General features: G+C 42.5%; 1 protein-coding gene across 1 annotated transcript; it reads right to left on the bottom strand.

The window, feature by feature from the left end:
* Positions 1–7,459: 7,459 nt before the first annotated feature.
* LOC131226609 (uncharacterized) lies at positions 7,460–9,400 on the bottom strand. The gene has a single exon (XM_058222186.1). It carries the CDS (start codon positions 9,029–9,031, stop codon positions 7,796–7,798), a length of 1,236 nt encoding a protein of 411 aa, XP_058078169.1. The 5' UTR covers positions 9,032–9,400; the 3' UTR covers positions 7,460–7,795.
* Positions 9,401–10,561: the final 1,161 nt, after the last annotated feature.

Genomic DNA, 10,561 nt, shown 5'->3' with positions numbered 1-10,561 from the left:
TGAGAAGTGGCAACAAGTTCAATACTTCTATGACGGCCTGACACCCCAAAACTGTCGCATGGTTGGCGCCACCGGTGGAGGGTCATTCATGACCAAAAGTGATGTCGAAGCGTGGAACTTCTTTGAAACCTTGTGCGAAAATTCCCAGAAATGGGATTATTCAAATAGAGGTGACAAAAGTCCCCAACCACAAAAGAGAGGTGGTATATATGAGATAGGAGTCATGCCAGAGCTGAGCGCCAAGCTTGATAACCGACAAAGAAAGTTGATGCTCTGGTATTAAATAATGGACCACCACAAACAACTCAAGTCGAGGCATATGCCACATGTTCTAGTCCGTCCCATCCTATGCGGTCTTGTCCATCTGGTGCAGCATTCCCAGAACTTCTCTCTGAACAAGTTCATGCTATGAACACTTTTCAAAAATTTGGGAATGATCCTTACTCGAACACATACAACCCAGGGTGGGCTAGACATCCAAATTTTTCTTGGGCAAAAGAACCACAACAAGGAGTACCATCTGAAAATCCTCCCATGCAACCGCACCTCCAAGTTGGCAGTCAACAACTTCAACAGTTCCGCAATATCAACAACTGCCTACACAATCAAGGAAACCATCTCTTGAGGATATACTCAATCTTTTCATGCCGAGTTCTCTCCAATTCCAAAAAGACACCCAACAAACCTTATTGGCCACCAGCAAAGCTTACATGCAAATGTACAATCCATTGCCAAGTGGAAGTACAAATGGGTCAACTAGCGCCACATTGAGTGAGAGAGAGAAGGGCAAGTTCCTAGCCAACCCGAGGCTAATCCAAAGGGACAGATGAGATTGGCTCTAATTCCAACCAAGGGCAATATCATGAACAGGCCAAATCGATCACTACCCTTAGGTCAGGCAAGCAGATTGATAATAGAATAGAGATGCCTGGGGATGAATCAAATTCTAAAACAGAAGATCAAGATGAAGCAGAGAGCCATACCAATGCATCCAAAGTCCAAAAGCTCTCGACTCTCCAAGAGCCACTAATGTGCCACCTTATGTGCCCAAAGCACCCTTTCCTCAACGTCGGCACCAATAAAGAAAAGAAATAACTTTGATGAAATCTTGGATGTGTTTCAAAAGTGCAAGTCAACATCCCGTTGCTTGACGCTATCAAGCTGAAGTTGAGCAATTTTTCGACTATATGGACATCCTTGAAACAAAGAAGGTCAAGCTTGTGGCCTACAAGTTTAAAGGAGGAGCTTTAGCTTGGTGGGAACAATTGCAACTCGCACGAGGCAGACGAAAGCACCAATCCACACATGGCAGTGAAGCAGGTACTACGTGCCCGATTCCTCCTAGCGATTACGATCGGATATTATTCTAAAAATACCAAAATTGTTGACATGGTAGTCGGTCGGTGAGAGAATACGCAGAAGAATTTTACCGCCTGGCGGCGCGTAACAATTTGGTCGAGACTGAATTGAAGCAAGTCGCTCGATTCAACGGTAGATTGCGTATGGCTATCCAGGATCAGGTCCAAATGTAGTCCGTCTGGACGATGAATGATGCGATCAAGTTAGCTACTCAGGCAGAAGTGCAACTTGAACGTCCTAACACACGGATCTATCCTACTGCAAGGATCCTTTTAGCAGGTCTGCCCCAGGGAACTGCACAGCCTAAGGGGAAGGAGCCAGTAGGAGCACGCACTCAACCTCCTATGTTTGAGAACCGATATCAAGGAAGCGAGCAAGCTAGACCCCAAAGGGGCGTATCGACTGCTGCTGGTCCAAGTAGAATCTCGAACCCCTATGCTCGGCCAAGGCTCGATAACTGCTATCGTTGTGGCCAATCAGGCCACCTATCAATTACTTATCCCCAGCGAAAAGTGGCAAACCTCGTCATCAATGATGGTAGTGCTGATAACGCTTATGAAGATCCAGATATTGAAGAACAGGAGCATACCATCGAGGACGAGGCAGATGATTCAGGTTGGGTTAAGCAAGATCATGGTGAGTCGCTCGTCGTGAGGTGACTATTATATGCGCCAAGAAAAGAAGTACATCCACAACGGCATAACATCTTTCGAACTGGGTGTACGGTGAATTGAAAGGTTTGTGACGTGATCATTGACAGTGGAAGCAGTGAGAACATCGTCTCCAAGGTCATGGTGGAAAAATTGTAATTGAAAACGGAGCATCATCTCTCTCCATATACAATCGGTTGGATTGAGAAGGCCAGCGAAACAAAGGTAATTGAACGGTGCAACATATCCTTTTCAATTGGCAAACATTATAAGGATGAAGTAGTATGTGATGTGGTTAATATGGAAGCATGCCACATACTACTCTGTCGACCCCGGTAATCTGACAGTGACGCCACTCATAAAGGGCGAGATAATATATATGTCTTCGTCAAGGACGGCCGGAAGACCATATTGGCCCCTATGGATCCAGAGGGACCACCTGAAACTTCTAAAGTGGAGGGTCATTTTCTTCTAACCATACGGGACTTCGTGGAAGAATCCAAAGAAACAGGACAGACTTATGCATTAATTGTAAAAGGGGAAGAACTCGAGCCTACCAACATCCCTTAAAGACTAAAACCCCTGCTACATGAATTCAAAGAAATCTGGCTCGATGACCTTCCCGATGGGTTACCCCTCATGTGGGATATCCAACATCATATCGACTTTGTCCCTGAGTCCAGTTTACCTAATCGTCCCCATTATCGAATGAGTCCGAATGAGTGCGAGATTCTGCAGGGACAAGTAGAGGAGTTGATCCATAAGGGTCTTATTCGAGAGAGCATGAGTCCATGTGCTGTACCAGCTCTATTAACTTCAAAGAAAGATGGGAGTTGGCGCATGTGTATCGATAGCCGAGCCATCAACAAAATCACCATAAAATACAGGTTTTCTATACCACGGTTGGACGATATGCTGGACATGCTAGAGGGCGCAAAAATATTCTCTAAATTGGACCTAAGGAGCGGCTACCATCAGATTCGAATACGGTCGGGTGATGAGTGGAAAACGACCTTTAAGACTAAGGAAGGATTATACGAATGGATGGTCATGCCCTTCAGTCTTTCGAATGCACCTAGCACATTTACGAGATTGATGAACCAATTTCTGAAACCTTTCATTGGGTGGTTTATTGTAGTTTCCTTCGATGATATTTTGATATACAGTCAAGACGAAACCATTCATATGGAACACCTCAAGAAGGTCCTTCAAGTGCTTACTAAAAATAAACTGTATCTCAATTTTAAAAAGTGCAGCTTCATGACTGATAGCCTATTATTCCTGGGTTTTGTCGTAACATCCACGAGCATTCGGGTGGATGAGGAAAAGGTGAAGGCAATCAGAGAATGGCCGGTTCCTACAAATATTCACGAAGTGCGAAGTTTTCATGGACTGGCGACATTCTATCGTCGGTTCGTGAAAAATTTCAGTACCATTGTATCACAATCACAGATTGCATGAAGAAAGGGCAGTTTCAGTGGACTGAAGAAGCCGACAGGAGCTTTGCCGAAATCAAGCGCAGGTTATCCACGACCCTGGTTCTTGTACTTCCCAACTTCGACAAACTGTTTGAAGTCAAATGTGATGCCTCATATGTTGGAATTGGGAGAGTTTTGTCTCAAGAAGGTAGGCCGGTAGCCTTCTACAGTGAGAAACTTAGCGATGCACGTAAGAAGTGGTCTACATATGAGATCGAGTTATACGCGGTGGTCCAGGCACTGCGGCATTGGCGACATTATTTGATTCAAAGGGAATTCATACTTTACACGGACCATCAAGCTCTCAAATTCATTAATAGTCAAGCTAACATTAACCGTGTGCATGCTAGATGGATCTCGTTTTGCGAGAAATTCACGTTCGCACTAAAACATAAGTCGGGATAACGAACAAAGTAGGCGATGTATTGAGTCACCGTGCAACTTTATTAGTCACTATGAGCAATGATGTTGTCGGGTTCGAGTGCCTCAAAGATATATGCCGATGACGACGACTTGAAGGACGCATGGGTTAGATGCCAAGAAGGTCATCCGGTGACTTACATATGTAAGACGGGTTCCTTTTCAAGGAAAATCGATCGTGCATCCCAAACAGTTCGCTAAGGAACGGATAATCCAAGAGCTACATGGAGGTGGCCTTAGTGGACACCTTGGCGAGACAAGACGCGAGCTTTTGTGGAAGAACGGTACCGGCCGTAATTGGTACGTGATGTGGGAAAGGCGGTCCAACGTTGTTATATTTGTCGGACCTCGAATAGACAATCTCAGAATACGGGCCTCTACACCTCATACCTGTGCCTGATGACCCTTGGGAGGATTTATCTATGGACTTTGTGCTTGGTCTCCCACGAACACAACACGACATGAATTCAGTGTTCATGGTGGTAGATCGTTTCTCTAAGATGGCGCACTTTATCTCATGCAAGAAGATTCTTGATGCAACACACGTGGCGAATCTATTCTTCGGAGAAATTGTGCGGCTACACGGGGTTCCCAAGACTATTACTTCGACCGTGACACGAAGTTCATAAGCTACTTTTGGCGAACTTTGTGGACTCGATTTGATACACGACTTCATTCAACGGCGCCTACCACCCACAAACGACGGTCAAACCGAGGTTGTGAATTGCACGTTGGGAAACCTCCTTCGATGTATTTCGGGAGAAAAACGAAACAGTGAAATTTGACATTGTCTCAGCGGAGTTTGCATTCAACAACATGGTGAACCGCTCCACAGGGAAATCCCGTTCCAAGTTATTTATGGATGAGTACCTCGCCACACACTAGACTTGGTCCCTCGGCCCAAGCTCCCAGGCATGAGAATTGCAGCGGAATATATGGCTGATAAGATCATGGGCATTCATGCGGAAGTACAAACCAAGTTACATGCCTCGAATGAAAAATACAAGGAGCAAGCCGACAAGCATCGGCGACAAAAAGTGTTCGAGCTGGGAGACCAAGTAATGGTCCATCTGCGTAAAGAACGTTTTCCGACCGGGACGTACAACAAGTTGAAAAATAAGAAGATTGGACCGGTACCAATCATCCGAAAGATCAATGACAACGCTTATGTTGTTGATCTTCGAGATGACATGGCAATCTCACAGACTTTCAATGTCACGGACCTGACCAAGTATCATGAACCAGAGTATGATGAGAACTCGAGGATGAGACTAATGCAGATCGGGTCGCGGACAGTTTCATGGCCAAGATGGATTAGAAAAGGCCCGGTCGACGACAGAAGTGATCCAGACCGTCGGACCTTAGATCAGGCGTATCTCACAATCTGGAATGAGTTATCTGACGTAAAATATATGATTTTGGGGTAGAACGAGCTACTTTAGCCAACCAACCTTGCTACGTCGGGTTGCATAGCTCGGAATTACGAAAAACCCCTTGATCGACGGTCATTTCCCTATTTTAATTTCGTTTTTACTATAAATAGTAAGTTTTTGTTTGATTATAACTCTTCATCCGTCAGGCTTTAGGAGTTGCGCCCAACGTGAAAAGAGCTTAGAATAATTAGGAGAATAGCTTAGTGAAGCCAAATAGGACACTTACTCTTTTTGGCTGAAAACCTTGCATACTAGTAGACATCACAACCATCTATAAATAGTAAGTTTACTATTTATAGTAATTTGCGAATTCTAAGAGTTTTTTTTTAGTTTACTTCTGATTTCTTTCCCATTGCTTGGTAGCCCTATTTAAAGGGTTGTAAACTCGTTTTTAATGATCAATTAATCAATTTCGAATTTATTAGAATTTATTTCTATTTTCCGCTTTCTTTCCTCGTGGATTCGAGAAGTCTCTGTGAGGAGTCCAGAGAAGCTCCGTGGATTCGGAGTAGTTATGTGTTGAGGATCAACCCAAGCTCAACTCAACCGTTGAGGATCGGTTCCCCAAGCCCTTTAACCTAAACGACCTTGAGTTGGAGGATTTCCAATGTGAGCTCAACCCGACTTCAACCAACCCAACCTAGATCACCCGGCCCGACAATGAAGTTGCACCCTTATAGCTGGACCTAACCGACCTTTAACCTCAGCCCAACTCGGCAAGATTGCCTGCAACACTTAACCGCAGGAAGTTCCTGCGGTCAGAAGCTAGGTTCCCACCATAATGTTTGTGAGAAATCCACCCCGTCCATCTGTTTTTCTAGCTCATGTTAGGAAATGAAACAAAAATGAGGCAGATCCAAAACTCAAGCGGGCCACACAACAGGAAACAAACATTGGGTAAGGCCAGTGTGACTTAATTAATAGGTTGGATGACAAACAAACATTATAGTAGGCCTTAGGAAGTTTTGACGGTGGGCATTCAATCACCACTCTTTCTTCCACATGAGATTTGGATCAGCCTCATCTTTAGGCTCATTCCCCAAAACGAGCTGCAAAAACGGATGGACAGAATGGATAAAACACACTGGTGGGGCCCACAACTCTTGACAAGTACTGAGGTCTCTATAGGGAAGGGTTGCTATCCAATCCGAGTTTCTTCTGGAAGATCATAGCAACATATGTTTATGATTTTACTATCATAACTTAATAACTAAGTAGTGACCAAATAAAAATTTTAAAACTATTTTGAATTATAATCTTAAGTGTAATGACCTAGAATTTTAGTTAACTCTAAAATTATAATTAATGGTTATAAATTTAATTTTTAGAGTAAGAATAAAATAAATCACTTAACTGGTTGGTAGAGACACTCTCTTGAGAGAGAGAGAACAAGGGATTGACTCATGCCATCTTTGGATGACCACGAATATCGAAATCTTCCAATTTAGGGTTGTTACACAACCCACTTGGTGTATTCATGCATCACATAACAATCATATATTTTCTATTTTATTTATGACGTGCATGAACTATGATGGGTTCACCCATTGGGCTTGACCAATTCACGTTGTATTGATGAAAAAATTGTACATATTTTATGGAAGATGTGATAGTTGCTCAATTTCAAGGATAAGAGATTGAATTGGTGAATGATCTACAAAGGTAGTGTAACCCTATATTGAAGAAGATGAGCTGAACATGCTAAACCATTAACATGTTTAAATGAAATTCATGCTACTTGCTTTGTAATTTATATTAGGAGTTTATTATTGTCTAGCAACTTTAAGTTTAAAACGATTTAAAATATTTTATTTTTAGTAAGTTCAAAGTTTTGAATATGTTCACGTGAGATCCTAAATGGATAGACTTATTGGACTAATTAGTATTCTTTAGAATCGTTAGAGATGTATACAGTTGAGAGTTTGTGAATACTAGTGTCAAATGATGGTTATTATGTGTGCATGATGGATGTGGATGAGAACTTAGACGACATAAAATTTTATGACTCTGAAAAATAATACGGATACATGATTTTAAAAAACTCGATGTACAAGTCATTTATACCATAACTCGGATATTACGGTGCACACTATGTAACCGAATTTCAAGGCGCGAGATAGCCAAATGGCCAGCATTACATTTAAATTTAAATGCACCATAAACATAAGCAGATGATACATTAGAAAGATTATAACTAAAAAATAATTGGTGTCTAAAACATCAATGCTAATGTTAATAACATTAGTGGGAATCTCATAAAATATCTCCATCCAAACTCACCCACAATCCCTACTACAATAAATAAATATAAGTACGATTTAAAAAAAAAAAAAAAAAAAAACCTATAAGACCTCAATCACAACTCCCATCACCTTGTTTTACATGCATGCATTTGAAACATGCTATCACTTCCTCTCTTAAGCACACACGCACATCACACATACAAACTCTCTTCTCAACCCCACCATTGATGAACAGCTACGCCCTCATCTCTAAGCTTGCCGTACAGAGCCAGGCATTCCCAATATGCCCTCTTGCTCTTTTCCATATTCTTACCTTTCTGGCCCTGGTGCTTGCATTCCATGAATAACTCATCTACAAGATAAATAACTCTACTTTTCAACATCTCCTCTACCGCCTCTGCTTCTGCCTTCATAACCACATACTCATCTTCCTTAATATTCATCCTCAACCAATCCGACATCCCAATCGGCGGCGCCGCTGACACCACCTGCCCTTCTGAAACAATCTCCATCTTGTAAATTTCAAAGTCTCGGTTTCTCTTCGGGTAATGCTGCTCAAACCACATAGTGCTACTGCCTCTACCAGACAAACCCACGTCAATGAAAACACGACGTGGATACCCATCTAGTGAATCACCAGTTAAATCAGGCAGATACTTGGTTTTTTTGAGGTAGCCATTTGATCGCATTGAAGAAGTCCGTGGTGGTTCTAAGAGCACATCTTCTAGGCTATTGAGTGCTGCTTTCCTAGAATCAGATGAGATCGACAAAAGCCTTCTGTTAGTTAAAAGCCTTTTGCTAGTTGTTGGGTGCAATGCCGCTTCATCAGCCTTACAAATTTTCCGCATCGCTACAACCGTGGCTTCGAACTGTTGAACATAAACGATTTTATAGTTAAGGGGCACACGGAAGTTTTCTACAGGATCGCCACTCATTTGGATGGCTACGATGCCATCGTTCTTTAGGGTGCGGTCGATGAATCCTGCGGCGGAGAAGCCATCAGCGAACATAAAGTCGAATGTAGCAGTGGGGATTGATCTCTGTCGTACAAGATCACGTTCAGAGATCACATCCATATCTTTCTCTTTCAAGAATCGGAGACGGTGGTGGGTCGCCTCGCCAACGTAGACAGCACGATCATCTGGTTTAAATAAACCCAGGTCTGATAGGTCTCCAAAAAGCATGGGTAGGAAGAACGCATCATCGCCCGGCTGTGGCCGAGTAGGAATGTAAGCAGTGTTGGTGGATCTAACCACTGATACGATCCAAGGGAACGTGGCGATGACCAAAGCAAAAAGAATAGAGCGAGCGATGATACGTAAGAATCGGCAGGGTAGTCTGACTAGAAGCCGGTTATTGGTAGATGGAGTGGCAGTGGCTACTCTGTAGAAGTTTTTCATTCTGAAATGGTTCTTGGGTCGAAATCCATGAGGCAAATCCAAATCCATTCCTTCCTTTTCTGTTAGGAATCACGATTTGAAGATGTAAAAACGGGGCCAAATCAAGTGAGATTGTTGGAGAGTAGGAAGATAATTAAATAATAAAGATGAGAGAGAGAATTCGAAGGAGGCCGGTGAGATAGAGGGAAAGAGAATTAGCGAGTACAGAACCGAGAAGCGGTGTGATTTCCACCCACAAGAGCTACTCGTGTGCTTAGGGTTCTTGACCAGAGGAGCAGTAGCAGTTTTATTCTCTGAGCCTCCATTTCTACGAATCCAGATCGACGGAGAGGATGATGCAAGACCGAGGTCGAGTTCGGATCAGGTCAAGATCTCCATCGATCGAGGATGGGAAAGATGGAGATAGAGATGGAGGTGGAGATGGGAGCGAGGAGATGAGAAAGAGGCTTTTATGAGGAAGACGTGGGACAAAATTAGCATTTTCAGGTTGAATGGTAGAGGTTCGCTGTTAACAGTTTTTTTTTTTTGTTTGGCGGGAAACGTGCTATTCCATTGGTACGGTTTGTTTGGTTGTTGGCATTGGCTGGCTATCTTTTCTTCAGAAGCGGATTGGCTGATGTACCACACACCAGCTATATAACTGGTGTAGGTACGTGTCGTGCGAAGACGATCTCCGACGCTCCTTGAGCTCCGAGTTATACGAACGGTTCAAAGGAGATCAAAGTTACATGGATCCAAAATGATTTATTTATTATATCTACACCGTTCATCAATTTTTCGAGATCGTTTTAAATAATGAGCCAAAAAAAAAAAAAAAAAAAATCATATCCAAAGCTTAAATGGACAACACCACAAATAGCAGCGGGGAGAATGATTTTCACTGCTCAAACATTCGTAGGGCTCACCATAACGTTTGTTTTCCATGCAATCTGTTCATGAGGTTACAAAGAAAAGTATGAAGAAGAAAAACAAATAGGATATTGATCCAAAACTTCTCCGACCCCCAAAAGGGTTTCAATGGTAGACGTTCAATCCCTCACTGCCTTTTGTAGTGTGGTCCACTTGATCTTCAGATATATATTATTTTTTGTCTCAAGACTTAAGACGAGCTCTCCAAATAGATGGACAGTTTGGATATAACACATACCTTATGATGGGACCCACAAAACTTGCTGACGTCAATACACCGGATAAATAGATGGTGTGTGGTACCCCACTCAATCCGCTTCCGCTACCCTTTTCTTTTGAAAAATTTAGCATGGTAGGCAAGTCCGTACTATACCTTAAAAAAAAAAAAATCACCCTAAAGCTATCTCACCAAAGTAAATTTTTACAGTATAGAGATAGATTTTTTAACAAAAATACTTCTACTTCTCCGGGTAAAGTAGCATGTAAAAGTAGGAATATTTTTATTTTTCTGGATTCGTAAATATGAACGAATGAAAAAGGTAAGTAGTACGTTGGTACGTTGGGTCTATACTAAAAAAAAATACCCTTCTCTTTCTTTCCTTCTCGGGAGTGCAGCTTAAGTGAACACCAGGATCTAAAAGGAGGGTGGGATCCCTGACTGTGGGGCCA

The sequence above is a fragment of the Magnolia sinica genome, chromosome 2 (genome assembly GCF_029962835.1).
Source record: "Magnolia sinica isolate HGM2019 chromosome 2, MsV1, whole genome shotgun sequence".
NCBI classification, from domain to species: Eukaryota; Viridiplantae; Streptophyta; class Magnoliopsida; order Magnoliales; family Magnoliaceae; genus Magnolia; species Magnolia sinica.
Note: the sequence above shows the minus strand (reverse complement) of the source record. Positions and strands in the feature narration are given on the sequence as shown.

Excerpts from the sequence above, each read along its gene's own strand:
- LOC131226609 (XM_058222186.1), bottom strand. The coding sequence starts at position 9,031 with ATGGATTTGGATTTGCCTCATGGATTTCGACCCAAGAACCATTTCAGA.